Genomic DNA, 21444 nt, shown 5'->3' with positions numbered 1-21444 from the left:
GCCGTAACTGTGTGTTTATGTCAATTAATCAGGTATTTTACTCAAATTTTAGATATAATTATTTTCAACTTGCAAACTTGAATTACTAAAAACTGTATGTAATAATGTAATGTTTATCTAGATATTAATGATTTAGTTGATAAGATCTCAGTACAGGAATAAGATCTCATAATTCTAAATGAATATGCTGGAACCCACAAGTCAGAAAAGTTTAAATTATTTCACTTAATTAGAATTTATCTTTGAGTACCATAAATCATCATAATAAATATTTGAGGGTTTTCAATCAATTACAAATAATTATATATACGATAAAGTATTTAAAAAAAAAAGTGTCTTCAGAATACAAAAGAGTTTGTTTCCTTTAAAAGAAATCAGTTTAGTCATTTTTCTCTTCTTTTTTTTTCATTTAAAAAAGGTTTAAAATAGTATTATCAGAATTATTTAAGCATGTAATATGTGATGCGTGAAAAAACTTCTTTATAAAATCCAAAATAGTTGTAAATTTAAAAAAACACATTTATTTCCTTAACGTCTCTACATATGACAAGGAAACCTCCATCAAATGATAGTTAAACAAAGGTGCCCCAACTTGCATAGTTTAACATTCAAAGTACAGGAAGCCTCTAAAGCATGAAACTAACGTCTTTTAATGCGGAGTACTTAACTCATAACTTCTAGGATCTGATGATGATACGATAGAATGTTGTTTTTTGACTCCGAAACAACGTCGCCACTCGGTTCTAGCTTCTTTATTTCTTAATATGTAAAACACAAATATGAAGAAACCTTGCAGTGATGTTGTGATACAGAACAACCATTGAAAGACCGATGACAAGTCTTTAACTGCCAGCACTGCGAACAACCACGATGAGCCGAGAAGAGTAGCGCACATAAATGCAATTCTAGCTTGCGATAAGTAATACTCTTTTGCAGTGGTTTCTTTGCCAGTACTTACTCTTTTCGTTAAGCTAAGAATCGTCACTATTAACACAACAAAGTTCACAAGTACAATCAGACAGACTGGAAGAAGAACGCCAAAATAAAACGGGTATCCACGAATGACGCATCTAAACAAGTTTTTAAACAAAACTTTTTAGAACAGAAATGAGCGCGAAACGAACTGCTAAGTAATATGTCTAGATTTTTTTAATAAAAAAAACAAAACACTTTCATTACTCACACTTTATCGTTTCCTAGTTGATCTGGTTTTAAGATACCGGCGATGATAACAATAATGGCAGGAACTCCTACAAACATTTAAGATTTTTGACACTTAAGAAATTTAAGCCCTGTATGTTACCAGATATAAAATAGCTTTTTCCTAGAACATAACCTGCAATTGTGAGTTTTCTAAGAAATGTTTAAAATCATTTACCGCAAACTACGGTACTTGAGGTTGAAGTTAGAACAGCGTTTTAACGAAATTGTAAAACTAATACATTTGTAAACACTTATCAAATCAAATCATTTAGAATCAAATCAATGTAGTATATCATCTCTTTACTATTTTTTTTTTTACTAAAATTAAATCTACAAAATAAAAAGGTCCTAACCTCAATCTTTTTACAGAAGCGTTTTAAAAGTCTTCTCACAAACTGATTAAAAAATTTGATTTTATACTTACAGCCGATTTAAATGGAACATAAAAACTTAAACAGAATATTTAACTATTTGTTTAAACGACTACCAAATTAACTGAAATAAATCTTTAAAAAATTATAGAATATCAAATAGTTTGAAATTACCCCATGCAAAGATGCTAGCGTTTCGCAAAACATTCGTATCCCCACTTTTTTTAAAAACTGTGACAAACGAACGATACAAGTTGAATGCTTCAACCAACATCCAACAAAACGTCGATAAAATGAAGAAATGTATTATTGCGGCAATAACTTGACAGCCTCGTCTGGGCGAAGTCTTTTCTGCTCCAATCAAAAACGTCAGAAGAAGTCCCGACAATGAAATGCAAAGACATATAAGGATTTTCGGAGGAAGTTTTTGCCGAAGATTTCTGCAAAGATTTGAAAAAATATACATAGCAAAAAAAACTCAAATAACAGAGATTTAGAAAAAAATTCGTATTTGAATACTGTAAAGATTTGGAGAAATGTACAGAAAGAAAAATTTAACAACAATATGAAAAAAAAAACTCGTCTTTTAAAACTCTACATACCGAAACACAAAAAGCGTTAGTAAAGTAAGTGATAATCCAACTAACGATATGCCACAGCCGATGAACGTAATTATTTTCAACGCCAATGGATTTTCGGAATTTTGATTTACATCCAATAGCAGAGCAAAGTTGGTAAGGTGATCACAAGCACAAGTATAAAACTCATCATTGTTAATTCCGGCCTCATATTTATAGCAACCATCCTGTAGCCATGCTCCAAATACGTTTTTGATATTGGTTTCTTAATAAACAACAAAAATAGCAACAAGGAGTAGCTTTTGTGATTTTTGCTATAATATTCATTAAATATAGCACCATAGAAAAAAAAATTATTTTAGAATTCGATTGGTAAGAGTTTTTTAAACAAAATATATACATTAAAACTTAAAATTTATAATAAGATTTGTACAAAGCAAACAGAGCATTTTTGGCAACTCTTACTTACAAAAAAATACTCTAAGCAATAATAATACCAAAATTTCCATCCCAAAAATGGCAGCTACTGACACCAGAAAGTTCCAACGATTGGGTCCTTTTGAATGTCAAAATAACTGGAGTTATTAGATTGGCAACTGTTTTAGATCCAACGGTTGCTGAGAGGATTGTACTTTGAATTAGGAGCTCACCTGAGACGTTTTTACCTACAAGTTTTAGCAACTTGCTTTCGCTCAAAAAAAAAGAATCGTAACGAAAAAAGTACGAGTGAATAACTTCGCTTTCGTTAGAAAATACTTCGCTTGGTATTTGAATATAAGCGTAATTTGTACCAACTTTGTTCAAATCAATATTTTCAAAACTAACTTCAACAGAACCATTTGATAATTGTTGAGCTGAAAGAGTGACCACCCCTCTTCTTACTTTTTCAATGTAGAAAGCGATATTTCTATTGCTTATTTGAAGTTTTTTATCAGCCTGTTTTGCATAAAGTTCAGCAAACAAAGTGAGAGTGTTCAAAATGCTTGTTGAAGAAGATGTTGCAACTTGGGATTCTGCAATTAATGTTGCATTTGACTCCAGTAAACTGTCGATGGTCTGTAAAACATCTTTGAAAACCTTCGCAATAAAAAATGGTTTTCTTTTTACAGAAATTGGTCTAAAGTTCAAAAAGAACATAAGCAAAATTGTCTTGTTAAAACATTTTTTAAAAATTATAACTTTATTTACCTGCTCTGAAGCAGTCGAAGTATTAACAGAAACATTAACAATAGTTTCCAGAGTGTTTGCAATCAAACTTACATCATGAAAATTTGTTATTGCAGAACTATTTACAACAATATCATTAAGATTTTTGGAGATTATATCAACCGGTGAGCAGGCAGTTGTTGATTTATCAACACAGATTACTACCTGAATGTAAAAAAAAAAACTTGTTATGAATGATGAGTAAATATTTTAGTGGCTGCTTTAGTTTTCATTTGAAAAAGAGAGTGAGCATCCTTTTTAAAAAAATCAAAACTACTTAAAGTTTTAAACTTTTCTCACATTAAAGAAGTTTAATGTTTTAAAATACTTCATACAAAAAAATAGCAAAATACATAATATATTCAATAATTCAGTCAACAATCAATAAAGAAAAAACCGTCTTTTAAAGATTAAAAACCCTGTTTCTCCACAACCAACCTCACTAAGTTGAATCAACTTCATCGTTGTCAGAGATTTAGGTTCACACTGAGATAGATCAGGAGTCTCCCAGGCAGGACCATCCTTTAAATTACCAACACATTTTCTTCGTACAAATCCTTTGCTCTGATAAGTGCAGTTTTGTTGCACAACTTGGTTGGCAAGAGTCTGCTCAAATGTATACTCACCTTTGTAATTTACATCACCAAAACTGCTTTTTGGACAATAGTCTATGAAAGAAAAGTTGTTCAATAAACCATTTAAAGCTCAAATGAAGGACTTCAAACAAATCTTAAAATAATACTGACCTAAACTTATGAGTTCGACAGATACAGCATCCAGATGTTTAAAAGAATTGACGCTTATATTTTGTATGATTATATTGGAAAGTTGCAGCTTCATAAAGTCACTAACATTTGTAAGCGTAAGCCGTGATATTACATTCACACTTTCTACACTTCCAGGACTAAAATAAGTTTAGAGAAAACATTTACTTGTATTTAGTAATAAATGACCATCCTGGGTGTAATACATGTTTTATCACAATCTTGTTTATACTGCATGCCTGTTGTTACATTAGGAAATGTTGTGAAATTTTCATTAGACTTATTTCATTATTGTCCCTTTATCTGTTAAATACTGATCAGATTGGTGTACCTTTTACCATAAGACTCACTGAAGTACTTATTGTCTAAAGACTAGCTGCTTGGTAATTGCTATCTACTTCAAAAATTTCCAAAAAAAATAAGGAGGCTGAATGATGAAGCAAATATCAGCTGCAATGAAGAATTGCAAATTGCCTGTAAGAAGCTCTATCTTTGATCCTATAAACACCATTTTTTATTTGATTGTTCAAGGAAACAACCTACTGAAATGCAACAAATTTCACTGTTAAGCAGATGTTCAACTATCAATATTCTAGAGAAATTATAGGGTTTCCTGAGGATGCTAAGAAATGTGAAATGCTATTGAGGTCTTTTACTGAGTGTTAAAAAATGTAATACCCTATATAATTCATGCATAGAAAAACTTTATCATTTTGTGGGAGTCTTAAAGATCGCCAAAGTTTTGGTTACTCTTTACTTCTGTATTCCATATTATACAAATACAAAATCTATTTGATATTGACAAGATTTTTTGAAAAATTATTGATTTTACTTGCCTTTTTTATTGGGTTTTTTCATAATTTTTTAAGGATTTAAGAGAAACTGCACATATTAAAATGATGCAGCCATTGCGTTAAAGTTGAAGAAAAACCATTTTCATTAAGTCTGACACAATTGAAAGAATGTTGATTTACATTAAGAGCAAAAGTATAATTCCTATTTATGTTCTAACAAATAACTAAGGCTTCTCTGTCATAAAACTACAGTGACTTTTTATGAACTTTAATGATTGTTACTGGTTCTCAATTTATCTAAATAGATTATGCAAGAAAAAAGCCTCTTTAAAATAAAATTTATTTAAAGTGAAAAACATATTTTTATACCAACCTTAACTCAGTAACTTGTACAATAATTGCAGGAGAAAAGCTCATAGTACTTTTTACAATTGTTAAAGCTACTTGCTTGATCTATAACAGATTGAAGATAGACGTAGCAACATTATATTGGAAGTTTTTGTATTGAATAATCATTATCCCTCTCTTATACTAACATATAAATCATAATTAAAATTCAGAACTTAGAATGTAGCAAAACAAATTTTAGAAGCAAACAGTATAAAATACAAAGCAACAAAATAATTTAAAAAAGGAAACATAGAAATTATTATTCATTACTTAACAAGCATTAAAAATGACATTAAATACATATACAATAACAGTAAGAACTAAGAAAATATATTTGCTTTTAAAACTAAAAATTATGTTGTAATATTTATACTTAAGTAAAAAAAATGAAATTTTAATACTATCATCAATTGTAATAAACAACACATAACTCGGATAAAAAACAGTGCATCAATTAAATCAGAAACATATTATGAATATAAAGATAATCAACACAAATGCCTGTTGTAGAGATTATAGTAATGTTAATAATTGATGGTGATTACAAAAAACTGCTCGGCATAACATAATTCGCATCAGTTTGTTGTGGCTTGAACTTTTGAATTTAGGCTTTATTACATTGGTTATATTACTTTATTTTAATATCATACTACACTATACTATACTTTACCACACTATTCCATATTATGCTATACTATATGATATTGTATTATACAATATATATATATGATATTGTATTACACATATTATAGACACATTATACATATGATATTGTGCGATACATTACATTACAGATATATTATATGATATTAGATGCTATACTACAAGATATTGTATTACACATTATATTATAGACACATTCAGTAGACCCACATTAACAATTGCATAGCTCCCAACCATTTTAAATTTTAAAACATATACAATATGTTAATTAGCATTTAATTATTGCCAAAACATCTTAATGGTAGTTGTAATAAAGTAGCTCTTCATGTCTAGCCTAACTACCTCCTTAAAAATAGATTGTTGCATCTGAAAGAAGTACTTACTGTCTTTTGTTTCAAAACTATCACTATGTAAACAAATGTTTACATAAGTTAAAAGTAAAAAAAAAATTTGCTGAATTTCTTTGGTAATAGTATTAGGCCTAAAGTAACCTATTTGACTGGCATGAGGAGTCAAAGTATATTACTTAAATGCAGAAAGAAATACTTAACCATTAATTACATACAGCTTAAAAATTGCTAAACACAGAGTGGTGTTAATAGCACACAAAAAATCAACTGGAAAACAAACATTAAATATACCATAATAATTATTGCATTTATAAAGTACTTACACTTTCTTCAACAACATTCTTTAAATCTTTAAATGTTGCTGAAGATTGGCTTAAATATTCATTAATCCATGGTCTGTTTAACTTCAAAATAAGCTTTGTATTTGAAGTATCTAAAAATAACATTAAAATTTGAAATAAATACATTTTAAAAAAACCTATAAAACTTGCTTATACTAAAAGCTCCAAAAAAATATTTAATTCATCATAACATACCAGGTAACTGCAAATCAACACGGTCACTTCTAATTTCCTTCATAGAGTACCCAGTTATATTTATTGTACATTGGTAATAACCGAGATCACTATAGCTTATTCTTTCAATGTTCAGATCAGCAAACCTATACCTATAAGGCGGCAACTTTGACTCATTTTCCAAATAAGAAGTAGTGAAAAGTTTATAAGTGTCATCCTTAATAAAATATATATCTTCATCTTTAAGTTCAAAGTAAGTATCAAAGATACAACCAATTATACTGTTGAAATGACCAACTTGAACAATTCCATCAACATTGAGAGAAGGATTATTTACAAATACTGGATCTGAAACATTAAAATATAATTAGCAATTTTTCAATATTTCCACATTGCCAATTTCAGATAAAAAAAAGTGACAATTCGCACACTCTACCTGGTTGCTTTGGAATAACAAAAGCTTCAGAAGTGAAATCTCTATCCATAGTGTTGTTATCAAATATAACACATTGGTATGAACCAATCATATTATAGCTTTCAATACGCAGTGGTGCCACCTCATATTGGACACTTCTTCTTTTTAATGTACTAGATCCAAACAACTTGGTTACGCCATTGAACAGCCAATATGAAAAAGCAGAGAGATCTTGTTGGGCCTTATAAGTACAGTTAAACAAGATTGCTGAGTTTATATAATTTTGAAACTCAATTTTTGAAAGAAACTCCACAACTTGGGCTGGAAAATAAAAAAACACTATCAGATAAAGACTTTGAAAAAAATGTTGCAAGAGTGAAGAAAAGAAACTTTACTTAGCATAAATAATGCTACTAAAACAATCCTAAACCATAAAATCAAACATACACAAATCATTTACCATTTATTTTGACTTTAAACTTATCTGAAAACACTGGATGTACCATTTGGTCAGCTATTTGAACTGCACATTGGTAAATACCACCATCAGAAAAAGTAGCTTTTTCAATTTGCAAAGGAGGAAACAAAAAAAATTGTTCTACTCCATTTGCCTCCAATGCTGTAGGATCTTCAGTTGCATAAATTTTAATGACACCATCTTTAACCCAAAATATATCTGTTTTTTTAATAGGAATGGTAGGGACTGTTGAAGCAAAATGGCATTTAGGAACAACTAATGCTGAACCGGCAACAAATTCTGCATAAGAATTGTTTAATGGTGAGAAGTACAAATCTGAAAAAGACATCCATAGATACAATATGGTTTAGAGAAAGATAATTGATTTAAAAAATAAACACTTCATACTTTTATGTAGTTTTTACACAAAATTTACATTTATTTAATTTAAATTTAGCTTATATAAAAAATACAATTTAAAAAAGAACTTATTTTCATCTTCTTTCATTTTATCATTGCTTTATGAAAAAGCATATAAACAAAAAAAATGTGTAGACATGCATAAATGCATACATGCATACATATATACCTACATATATAGATACATACAGAAAAAACTTAGTAAACTTTCATGTAGGTATTAAGCAAAACTTACATCTTTTGAGGAACAATTCTGCACAGTGTACAGCAGCAATTTACGAACTAGTTTTTGGTTAGGTTTCATGATGTAAATTAAAAACTTCTGAATTTTGCTCGTAACTGAAGTGATTTGTATTTCTGGAGTGTCTAAAACTTCATTTCACAAAGTGAAAAAATGTGACAGTCCAAATTCCCTCTCTAGTGAACAAAAAAGTTAATAAAAAGCTCACTATGTCCATCAGAAAGACAGCAATTCTGTTCTATGTTGATGAGAGGATAATCAGAACTCTAAAAACACTTTTAAAAGTTAGTGTGGCCCAACCTACATGCCAACTTTTGACATAAAGGCTAAAAAATTTAATATTGGAGCAATCAACGAAGATTCTGAATTAACTGAAAAACCATGCTTCATAAACAGTCAGAATTTTCCAAAATGAAAAACTTTTTAGTGTTGATTTTGTAATCAATAACCAACTTCACTGGCTCATAGTGCAGAAGGGTTACAGAGCATCATCTGTGTCAAACCAAGCAACCTCAGTTTGTCATGATGCTAGGAATCCTTACTTCCAATAGAGAAAATGTCCACCAATCAACATCAAAGAATAAGAAAATGCTAACTTTGATGTGTATATCACCATACTAAAATGTTATGTGGCGCCATGACTGAAAAAGAAAAACTCAGAAAACAATTACAACTTTCAGCAGGACAATGTACCCAACAACATCTTCAAGACAATATGGGTAATATCTGGCCTAAACACTTTTGGCCACCTCCCAGTCCTGATCTGAATCCCCTTGACTACAGTATGCGGAGCATAGCTGAAAATAATGCTTCGGAAAATTGCCCACTTTAGAGTCAAATCCCTAAAGTCATCTATTACCCTTGCTTGAAACTCAATGACAAAGGACTATTTAATCAGCACTTGCTGGTCCTTCCATACTAGGCTTGAGGCAGTTAACCAAAAAAAAAACAAGACCCAATTGAATGTTAATGTGGGAGAAACATTCATCTTCAACTTTTCTTTTAATAATATTCCATGGATATAATTTTTTAGTACTTTAAAAATTCATTTAGAAAAAAGTTCTAAAAAGTTTGCAAATTGCTACTGCACCCTTTAATTTTATAAGACTCTTACCTGGAATGTTAACATTTAACTTTTCTGACAACATTAGTGGTCTTGTTAAACTCGTATCATTCAAACCACATTGGAAATAACCATTCTTATACTTGTAAGTCATGCTGAAAAACAAAGTGACTGTTTCATTCAAGCTGAACAAATCTCTTCGTTTACGTAATGGTTGTCTTGAATTACTAAATCTTGAACTAGCTAATACTGTATCATTAAATAACATAAAATATCCAAAGTTTCTTAAACCAACAATGCTCAAGTAATAATTGCAAATCACATTGAAAGATGTCAACATTGGAACTCTTAACTTGGGTTGTAAATCTAAGACATAATACAAAATTAATAAATTTATATTTACCTATTAATCTTATAAAATTCTTTGAAGAATACTGACATGTTATTTAAAAATGTTACAAAAGAAAATTCATACACATAAAACTTATTGCAACATTAACACTTACCAAAGCATTTTTCATAAGAGTATAGAAAGTCTGGATCAGGGATGTTGCAAGATGAATATGTTTTATTGAAATTTAAGTAATTTTCTAAGCATTGATAGTTTGCTGTTGAGCACATTGTCCAATCTGATATATATACAACCTTGAATGTGCTTCTGGAAGGAAATGCTAATGTTTGTGACAAATCAGAGATTCCTAAAGTTATTGTAAAAAGATCTCCAATGTTATACACTGTTTTTAAGCGGGTGGTGATATATTGTACTTTACTAACATCTAAAACTTCAGAAGTAAAATAGAACTTATTCTTCATTTTATCTTCTATCTGCAACAGAACTTTCGGACTCGTGCTTACATTTAAAACATATTGAGATGGAAAGTTAACTGAGAAACCCACAATACTCAACATTGCTTCTGTTACAACAAGGTTAAAAGTGACATTAGGAAGTGCAGTTACTTGCGACAGCTGGACAGAACTTAAATAACTATTGCACACACTTGATCCTATTGGATTCAAAATGTAGCTTAAAGGTTTTGAGCTGATACAAGATGGTAACAGAAGTTGAATCGACACTGCATACTGAACTATTGCCTTTGTGACATTTATAAGATTTATTTTAACTATGTATGTTGAGTTGAACTTAGGTGGTCGATCAATATACCACTTTGTCAAGTATATATCTCCATTTGATACATTCAAACAAAAGTAATTACTTGGAGGAAAATAAAGAGGAGGATTTGTACAGCCTATGGGACGAATGTATGAAGTTCCTTGGTCTCCATCAGTAGGCCCACTTACTTCAAACAACTCTAACACTCCGTTTGTGATGGTAGTATAATCTCCTCCATTAATTAAAACACTAGGTTGTATTGGCAAAGAGCGAGAAAAGTTTTTGAATATAACAGGACCTGTGTATAAAAAAATAGAAATAAACTTTAATCTATTTTAAAAAAATGAAACAGAATTTAAAAACACTTTTTACATTTAAAATCGAAATAGACTTTTTACAAATTTTATCTTACATAATCATAAAAATCACTAAACAATATATATATACAATATTTAGTTTTATCTAACAAATAATGCATGATAGCATTCTTTGATATAGTTTATATCAATTAAATATCTGAAATATTTAATATATATAAAGTATAATATATATACTTCATTTATATAAAGAAAGCTATAGCATTATTTTACATCAAATATTAGATAACAAAACTGGTTTTTACTAGAGTCAAAAATTTTTCATTTATGTTGTTTACCTCTCTTTAAAAAAAAAAGTTTTGTCTTTTAATACTTGAAATCAGCACACCTTTTTAAAAAATTTAAATTAAACATGAAGAGGAAAGTATTACCACAATTTTTATTCACTAAAAATGATGTAGAGATTTTCTAATTAGCATTAGTAAATAATAGCTTAATCAAATATTTTAAAGTACAGTTAAAATCACTTAATTTCATTAAAATGTAACGGTGAAAGAGTTTTGTAAGTTTACTTTATTTTATAAGGAACTAATTTTTGTAAGCTTCCCAGATTTTAAATTATGGTGATTACAATAAACAATGGAAATATCCACAGTTTAGTTATCTGGATTTGGGGATGGAAGGCATGTTTCCATTAAACTCTAATTAGGTTAAAAACGTTATTAGCCCAATGGCAGATGCTTTCAATAAATAATTAAATTTACTTTGATATTAAAAAAGGTGAAAAATGAAATCAAGTAATAGACATACTCAAAATTTTAATTGCACTCTTAAAATAGATCTTTTAGAATCATTTAAGATTATACATTACAAAATATTTGAATTTTAAAATGTATAATCATAAATTATTCTTAAAAGATCTATTTTTAGAGTGCATTATACAATTTGATTATTTCAAAAGTTTGGTTCATTAAGAGCCTGCATAAGAAAGGTGGTCATATTCACAAATTATCATGCACAGAATTAATTGTTGCCCCAAATTACAGAATTTTGCTGTTGTTTTGCAGATTGTGTAACAAAAACTTAAGGTGGTAGACCATTATTAAAAATCGAAAAAATCATTTTTTCAATTTTAAAGTTTTTAAGTAATATAATTATCGTAGATTAAGAATTTCATATTAGTTTTATATAAAAATAAAGCTAACCCTATTAAAAATCTGTTTTTAATAATGCGGTTTAGGCATTTTCACAAATTTGTCCGTGGCAACGGATTGTTTACTCCGTTGCTATGTAAATAAAAAGGAAGCTATCCCACAAAATACCATAAAAATTAAGACAAAAAAACTTCATTTGTGGTGACTGCTACTCTAAAACTACTTTTTGTTTATTATAAAATGCTTTTGGCGCAGTGTGTTACATGGTTTTTAACGGATTTCTTCAGTAAATGTCTAATTACTTTACAACAACCACAACTTTCTTCGGCTAATTTTCTGTCTTTTATACTTTGGTTAAATAATAACTTAAATAATGTGAAATAAAGATAAAAGAAGTAAAATAAGGTATAGCAAGAAACGTAGACTCTTCAGGGGAAACCAACATAAATCATCAAACGTTGTAGCTGAAGAAAATCTATCTAATTTAGAAGAATTACAATTCAAATGTAGCTCTGCAAAAAAAATGAAGATACTGTCATCCTGTTGCAGTAGTAAATCTTCCGTCAATATTGTAAATAATGATTTTGTAAATAAAAATAATTTTTCTGCTAATGATGATCAGTCCAATGACTGCTATATTTTTATGAACACAAATATTTTAGAAAAATAATTACGCCATAGGCTGCTGTCCAAAATGTTCTGCAAATTTTAATTTTAACCATGATGCTAAACTTAAAAAAAGTTTATCACACTGTATATTTATTTCATGTGCATCTTGCCAATGGGAGCAAATGTTTTACTCTTGTAAAACTATAAGCAAACCAGTAAAGCCAGGTAACTATAAGCAAAGCCAGGTTTTACCAAATGCTATAAATACATTTATAAAACCAATATTTAATGATTTAATGTCTGAAGATCTTCTTTCAAAATGTTTACATGGATCAACACAAAATAACAACAAGTCTTTAAATGCTTTAGTTTGGAAACGTTGTCCAAAAGATGTTTTTGTTGGAATTGATGTATTAAATTTAGGTTGCTGTTCTGCAATCATTAATTTTAATGATGGACTTAATGGTATCAATAGAGTTTTTGAAAAACTTTATTTAAAACCAGGGCATTATTCTTCAAGTTTTTTGGCATCGTCTGATTTGAAAAGAGTTAGAAATATGGAAAAAAAATGTAATAAAAAGGAAAAAAGTAGGTGAAAGCAGTTACGAAGTATTCGTAAGGGAATTTTGGACAAAGATGAGGAAGAAGAGAGTTTATGTTATGGTGCAGGAAAATTTTAGTCTATATTTACTTTTTATTTATTTCAATAGGTTTTTTTTTGTGTTTTTATATTTTTATTTGAAGTGTTTAATGTTTTTAATGTTTTAATGTTAAAGTGTTTAATGTTTTTTTTGTTTAAATGTGTTTTTCTCAGTTCTTTAAAACTCACGACTTTGCGGTAATTATCTCTTGATTCTCTTAACCGATTTTCATCAAATTTTCTGGAGTTGTTTCTTTAGTTATTATGGATTTCCCCTACCACTTTTATTGCATTATGATAACTCGATAAAAAGATATTAAAGTCCAAATATGAGGCCGGGTGAATAAAAATGAGCAATTGCTTTTACTCAGTAGTTGGTCAGCTTTACGTGAATAAAAAACTTAGGCAGTTTTGCTCATACTTTTATTCGCGTAAAGGTAAGCAATTTACTCAGTAATTGCTCAGTTTTACGTGAATAAAAACTAAAGAAAAGTTGTTGAAGTTTTTATTCACGTAAAGCTGACCAATTACTGAGTAAAAGCTATTGCTCATTTTTATTCACCCGGCCTATGGTCAAAAACGACCCTATTTTCTTTTCGAAGTGTTTTTTTTTTGTTTAAAAAAAACTGTTTAATGTTTTTCTTTTGTTTTGGTACAGGATCTTTTTCATTACATTAAAAGCAAGTCTGAAAAATTTCAAGTTGATACCATACATAGTTTTTGAGATATTCACTGCAACGAATTAACCCTATTTTGGGGTTTTCGGGACCAAATTTCTCATGCCGTTTAATAAACAAAAAATAAAAAATAAAAAATTGTCATTAAAATGTAAATTTTAATCACCTTATATAAAAATGATTTCTAAAATGTAATTATTGAAGAATTTTTTTTTATTAGTGGTCTACCACCTTAAATTAGTTTTTAAAAAAAACCTATATATCGCATCGGAAAATTGTTCCAAATTTTTTCCTTTCCTTATTTTTAACAAAGAACTTATTAGAAATTATCGAAAAACAATTTTACTGCCTAATATGATCCTATTTCCGACAATGGAAGCCATTCGTGAAGAGATAATTGCTTTACTTCACGCGGAAATCACAGTCAGCAACTGTCCAAGTCTGCAACTGTCCAAGACAGATTAAATAGGCAAGGACACATCAAGTGTAAGCTAGGATTAGGAAGGTTACCACCTCCAGGCTTATCAGTGCCTTCAAAAGCTAAAGCGATACTAGCCCCATTAGGTCAATGAGAAGGATGGGAAAAGATCTCAATTTATCTAGAGCTACAATGAGAAGGCATGTCAAAAAGAGCGTTGGTGCCAGGTCGTTGGCCATAACCGAAAAGTTTCTTCTTACTGACTGTCTATAGGCTCTCAAACAGGAACGATGCAAAAAGTTCCATCATATGTGGAGGAAAAGAAAGTTAATTTTGATTTTTCTCTAAAGTAACAAAATTAGAATTTATTTTACAATCTATTTAACTAGAATGTTTCCCATGGCTTTACAAAACATGGTTTTCAATACATTGCTGTACAATACCCAAAACGGCATTAGAGAAATCTATTAAAAGTAATATTTGTGGTCGTGTAAAAAAACACATACCTTATCGAATCACAAATTCAATTCGACATTTCGAATTTCTTTATTCGCACAGGCAAAGTTAAAAAAACCAGTAAAAATACATTAATGTAAGTTTTATTCTTTAGACGAAAAGTCTTCAGAACTTGCTGCCATATGCCAATAGCATTAGTACTTTATCCGAATGCTTTTGATGCTGGCATACAATAAAGTATTAAGCATCTTCTGGACTCCATTGAAAGGAAATGTATTTTTAATCGACTTAAAATTTAAAAGAGGGTCTTAGTTCTGATGATTGTTGTCGTTCCATTTAAGACATTTTTGATCATTAAAAGGGTTGATCAATGCGTCGCGAAGGTTGTGTTTTTTTAAAACTCTTCAACATACACACAATATTTATAATATTAAATTAATGTAATTCATTACAAATAAAGATACACCAGCCTTCATTTTTCAAATTGAATTCTAAGAACCATTCAATGAATTTAGTAAAAGAAAAAATTCCTTTTTTCAACGTTTAAAAAAACTACACCGCTTACCTCGCAATTGGTCAAATAAGGCATTTTAAAGAAAGACATCGTTTAGAAGGATGCGGTAAACCGAAAGTGTATATCAAATTTTTTCTGGCTCCTCCAACTAAAGTAGACTACTTTTCTTGATCTCTTTGTATGATATTTCATTTTGTCTTTCTTTAACAATCATATTTCGTACTTCGAAGGGTTTATGCATAGGATTCCAAAGGCAACTTTTTCGCTCAGGATAAAGAACCCTGCAAGCTCTATTGGTATTAGCACAGTCGCCATTTTAAGTACTCTTTCTGAATTAATATTAGCTGAAATGCTCATTAAATTTGCTCATTAAATTTGCTCATTAAATTTGCTCATTAAATTTGCTCATTAAATTTGCTCATTAAATTTGCTCATTAAATTTGCTCATTAAATTTGCTCATTAAATTTGCTCATTAAATTTGCTCATTAAATTTGCTCATTAAATTTGCTCATTAAATTTGCTCATTAAATTTGCTCATTAAATTTGCTCATTAAATTTGCTCATTAATTTGCATTGGGGTTTCGGTAGAGCCCGCGAAAAAGTACTTGAATTTGTTGCGAGTTATTTATACTATACAAAACAAACTAATTTATTTACGAACGGTAAACCAGACAAAGCTTGATACTATACTTTTATCAAATGTTAGGAACATAGATTAAGCGAGAGAACTGGAAAATTACAACACTCAGAGGAGCTTACTGTACTGAAGATAATATAAAAAAATATTTCAATAACATGCAAGAGTAAACTTCTTGAAATAAACATCAGTGAATATTCTGTGTCAGATGTCTGGAATTTTGACGAAATTGGCTTCAGCGATGACAAGGGTAATCAAAAAATACTCTGCAAACGTGGTTCCAAGCGTCCTTTTAAATTTAAAATGCTAAATTTGGGTAAGTTTGGTATGCTTGCCCAAAACATTTGCGGTTGGCAATGAGTTCTTTTGTACCAAAAAATGTACAGACTGATGTTTTTTACTTTACCGCCTCATCTTTGTAGTTAGTTGTATTAATTTATCTATTTAAGTGCTTTATTTCTTTTAATTTTACAGCTTCAGTTTTTGGTTAATTAACACGCTTAACTTAAAAAGATATTCATTGTATAATTGAACATTCTCTTTTTTTACTTTAAATAATAATATTTTAAAAATTAACTTAAGTTATAAAATAAAGTTCATATCTTCTTGAAAAACGAATGTTTCTTTATAAATCTATATAAAAAAATTTATGAAAGTCTATTTCTAAAAAAAAATATTTCTATATATTCGGAAACTGTTCAACTTGTCCCGCTTTTACTTTATTATTTGTAAATTATCAGCAATAATAAGTTATATCATTGTTTTCCTGAACTTCAAGGCGGCAATCTTATGATTAACGTCATAGTAATTATTTTGATATAATTTCCTAACGTCAAATATATATTGTTTTTCGTATATTGTTGTCTACGACTGAAACAATGTTAATACAATGTCTATTGCTCTCCGAAATAAATTAATCATTCTAAAAAGTTAAAATTTTACTAAAAAAATTGGCTCCCATTTGCGCATTAGGACCCCTATTTTATATTAAACCTATGCTGTGCTTCCCTATAATCTGCGGCTATACTTTTTTCTACTTTGCATTAAGCAAAATGTAACAAAGTGAATGTTTTTAGAAGAATCCCAACATTTTTTTTCGAAGAATTTCCAACAAAAAAGTCTTCGTCGATTCCTGTTTTTGTGGGGTTCATTGAAGATCAAATGCTATAGATACCCTGTATACCATGATTTAACCCTTTACGGTATGCAGGTTCTTGAACTTGCCTTTTAAAAAATTAACTGTATATACCTTTTTCACAAAAGTGTTCTTAGAACATTATTTTTAGTTATAGTTTGATGATATTATGTAAGAGTAACTGAACTTTTGACAAAAACGTTACTTTCTATAACAGTATGATATAATGTAGATAACAGTATGATATAATGTAGATAACAGTATGATATAATGTAGATAACAGTATGATATAATGTAGATAACAGTATGATATAATGTAGATAACAGTATGATATAATGTAGATAACAGTATGATATAATGTAGATAACAGTATGATATAATGTCGATAACAGTATGATATAATGTCGATAACAGTATGATATAATGTCGATAACAGTATGATATAATGTCGATAATAGTATGATAAAATGTCGATAACAGTAACATATAATTTAGATAACGATTTTTTTCAGTTTCTGAAATCAAAGGTTGGTATGTCGAACAGCAAAGAGCAGTATACAGAAAGTATTCCAAGTAATTTTTATATTTTCAGTAAAAATTACTAGTGAACGGTGCACAAGTTGACTTTTTAAAAGTCACCAACTTGTGCGTTACCCAAGCACAGCTTGTAATCATCACGTCCATTTAGAAGCATCACGCCCTAAAGCTTTCTTTTGACAAAAGGAATTAAAAACCAAGTTTAAAAATTGACTCTAAACTAAGTTCCTTACACTTACCAGGAAAAGTTAAAAATTAGATTTTATTAAGTAACTAGACTCATACTTTTATTAAAAAAACGAAGTTATTAGTTTTTATGTATACAATAATTTGAAACATTAATTGATAACCATCTCATTTTTATTGAAAAAATATTCTCTTTTTAAAACCAGAATCCTATTTTTACATATGCGCACATAATTTAATGATTAAGTTGACTTTTTTATACCATTTCTTAAATTTTGGCTCAGACATTAAAGTTGTTCCTTTCTAAGCAACTCAGCCCTAAGGTAATTGGGTATTCAAATAAGCCAAGTTAATTGCCATTTACTTCATTACAGTAAATAATACTGTTAAGTTATTCCTAAATCTTTTTAGCTTTTTTTATTTTCCTCACCATAAATCAATTCAGAAAATAATATAGGGTGCTGCCATCTGTTTTGAACTATTTTTAAGTTTGACTTTAAGACAAATTGCAGCCTTCCCCAATCAAAAACGCAGATTAAGCTCCTAAAATTTGACATTTTTTAAAATTCTTTCTCTAAATATTCGTTTGTTAAATAATCTTTTGTACATAAATCTTTGATTTGTTTTTGTTGTTTAACCATGTGTTTGAATGATCTGGTTAGTAAATTGTGTAATCTACAAGTAAGCTAGTTTCAATTTGATAATGTTGAGCAATAAAGAAAATATTTTTTAATTTTGTGGTTTTTAAGTCTCTTAATTACTCGCATGGAAAAAATGAGGATTTCTAAGAAGGGCGAGGCGAATTTTTAAAACACTAAGAAAGGCGAGGTGAGTTCTTAAAACACTGTGGTTTAAAAAGTTGTATTTAGACTGTTAATTACCATTATGATTATTATTTTTTAAACAAAAAGCCCAAATTTTTTTCAATAATAGAAAAATTTACAACTAGTTACTTTCTTTATTAAATTTTATCACGTGTTTTCAAGTACATTTATAAAAATTCAAAATAATGTTTTTAAAAAAAAAAACACTACGTACTAAGTTACAAATCAGTTTGCATTTTTCCACTCAAAACCATTTTTTTATAATTTTATTTTATGAATTTTGGATGAAGTGTTTAATAGCATTAACAGGCTAAACGAAGTTTAATATGATGATGTTTTTAGCTTTTTTTCGACAAAAATAAACATCGTACCCTTTACCTCCGGATTGCTGATATACAGAAACAAATATCTGTATACAATACGGTAATAGTTCAATTTATATACAAAAAACAACATCGCTTACTGATAAATGAACATCTTCTGTTTTTCAATCGGAAACTATATTAATTGGTTAAGTACTTCTAATATTATAAACTTTTTTTTTATTTAACATATTTCTCCATTGATACTATTTGATTTTATCCTGTGAGAAGAATTTTATCGCTTTAGAAATGAAAAAAAAACAACAACCTTTTTAGGTGTGACACCCCAGCTTTTTAAACTGATCTTTATTGGTATATAATATTATTTGCATGAACATAGCTTATATACATATATATGACATTTATGTAGTATGTATATTACGTAAGTATATTTTTATGAATAATTCAAATGTACTATCGTTGAAATCAAGCAATATTAATGGGTTCTTTAAAATAAGTTTAAATTTTTTGTAATATACCTGAGATTTAGATCATTAGATCTCAATTTCAGGTATATTACAAATTAGAGATTTAGAGATTTAGATACCTGAAATATAGATTAAAAAAAGTTTGCGAAGAAAGGATTTGAAAGGAGAAGAACACAAGTTACAATTACATTTTCCAAAGAATGCAAAGTTCTCTTAAACTTAATTGTCTCTATAAGATTCATGAAACGCTCACTTTTTCAATTTTACGTGGCAATTTAAATTTAGATAACCAGTTTAGGATAAGAACCATTTTGATTTAGACGATTGGTGTTTTACTGGTTAGTTCTTACAGAATTCTTTCACCTTTTTAGAACTTTGTTTAAAAGTCATACCAAATAAAATTGTACAGAACTCTGTAAAACTGTACGATTAACTTGTTATCAAATTGTTTTACAGATTTTGCTACCTCAAAAATATTATTTTGATACAAAGTTCTTTGCTTATCTTATACTAAAAGATTATTTGCACTATGTGAAAACAACGGACCATTTACTTTCCTAATACACAAAGAAATCGCTTAATGCAAATAGAATGCGTACATATATTTAAAAAAATTAGTTTTTTTTTTGTTTTTTTATTTTTCCTCTCTGAAAATTTTAGATAAAAAGTCTTACTTTGCTGAGCAGAAAATGTTTTTACGTGAAGGAGTAAAACAAAAAGCCCACATAGCTTAACCCAACTTCTTTCCATAAATATTCAAACAACAGCAGTGTAGCCACAAGCGAAATACAATTGGCTTGTTTATTTCAAAATAATGTCATTTAGTCTGATATAACACAGAGGCTGTTTAAAAATTACTTAAACACTTTCATGATTGTTTTGTCAGGAAGGTTATTCGATTATTGTGCGTCATAATTATTGATGACGCAAAGATTTTGTAGTTTAGAAACTAAAATAAAATGCACGAAAATATTTTAATGAGAAATTGAGCTGCTTTTAACATTATAAAATTATGACGCAGTTCTAAACTTACACAGATTTTATCAATCAAAAGACTCAACTTGTTTCTTCTGTTTTTAAATACAAAATCTTATATTGTAAGCAATAACGTTTCATACTTTTCTTCTTTTACATCTGCCCAAAGGATATTTAAATGCCACTCGTTATCATCAATAAGAGTTAGTGGGCAGAGAGGGATTATTGTTATCTTAAACGTGGTACACTACTGATTTTGGGGCAAAATGTAAAAAAAATTGTTTTTGAACTCATTTTATTGCAAACTTTTTCTATTTCATTTGGTATAATTATTTTGTACTAATTATTGACATAAAATATCTAAAAGTTGCATTTTTTTTGTAGTTTTCAAAGGCTCTCGATCTTAGTAACTCCTTAGTCGCAAAACTAGAATTCTTATTTGACCCTGCTTAACGTTTTCTAAAAACACTTAATGCTAAAATCTTTGTCCTTTATAAAAGGTGTTTTTGGTGATATGTTTAAAGAATAATTGTTTCGTGATTTACGAAACTTTTCATTTTCTTAATACCAGGATAACTTTGATGCGCAATATCTTGATATTGGTGAAAAATTTTTACTTTAAAGTTTCTGGGTATATTCAGTATGAGATAGAAATTCGGTCAACAGAGAGGATTTAAAATATTCATCCTCAATTTTACTAAAGAAATTAGTTTACTAGTTTCAGTAGTTTGTGAAAAAATTCTGAAAAAAAACTCGTAATTAGCAGACGCAGGTTATTTTGTATTGTTAAGAACTTTGTTAATTTAAAAGTTGTTAGATTTTTTTTTTTAGAGATTATTTGATCACAGAAGTCTTCTTTAAAAAAAAAACAAACTACCATTGATATTTTGTTGAGTAGCCTTTACTCTTTATAACTGCAGCATATCTTGATGATATACTGTTAACTAGCCTTTGACATTTTTTGACAATAGCAGCATTTCTAACTTTTTTTAATTTGTAGACTTTTTTAATTTGCAGACTTTTTGAAATTCG

At 28.8% G+C, this 21444-nt stretch overlaps 1 protein-coding gene across 1 annotated transcript; it reads right to left on the bottom strand.

The window, feature by feature from the left end:
• Positions 1 to 386: 386 nt before the first annotated feature.
• LOC149891606 (uncharacterized) lies at positions 387 to 20348 on the bottom strand. Its single transcript, XM_090078922.1, has 16 exons — positions 20112 to 20348; positions 9937 to 10839; positions 9482 to 9796; positions 7710 to 8042; positions 7271 to 7570; positions 6856 to 7182; positions 6643 to 6752; positions 5290 to 5369; positions 4105 to 4262; positions 3797 to 4026; positions 3341 to 3523; positions 2650 to 3229; positions 2177 to 2417; positions 1749 to 2014; positions 1184 to 1250; positions 387 to 1070 (listed from the first exon to the last, which is right to left on the bottom strand). Exons 1-16 carry the CDS (start codon positions 20185 to 20187, stop codon positions 650 to 652), a joined length of 4590 nt encoding a protein of 1529 aa, XP_089935048.1. The 5' UTR covers positions 20188 to 20348; the 3' UTR covers positions 387 to 649.
• Between the last annotated feature and the right edge of the window lie 1096 nt (positions 20349 to 21444).

Source organism: Hydra viridissima, unplaced genomic scaffold (assembly GCF_058129835.1).
Source record: "Hydra viridissima isolate aposymbiotic clone 2 unplaced genomic scaffold, HvirCarnegie_v1 scaffold_2, whole genome shotgun sequence".
Classification (NCBI taxonomy): domain Eukaryota; kingdom Metazoa; phylum Cnidaria; class Hydrozoa; order Anthoathecata; family Hydridae; genus Hydra; species Hydra viridissima.
The sequence above is the reverse complement of the archived record's forward strand: the minus strand, read 5'-3'. Positions and strand labels throughout refer to the sequence as shown.

Bases quoted from the DNA above. Each gene is read 5' to 3' on its own strand.
- LOC149891606 (XM_090078922.1), bottom strand. From the start codon at position 20,187: ATGGAAAGAAGTTGGGTTAAGCTATGTGGGCTTTTTGTTTTACTCCTT. The intron at 3,524-3,796 runs GTTGGTTGTGGA...TTTTACATTCAG, and splicing joins AGTTGATTCAACTTAGTGAG to GTAGTAATCTGTGTTGATAA. The intron at 1,251-1,748 runs GTAATTTCAAAC...AAATGTTTGTAG, and splicing joins CGCTAGCATCTTTGCATGGG to GAGTTCCTGCCATTATTGTT.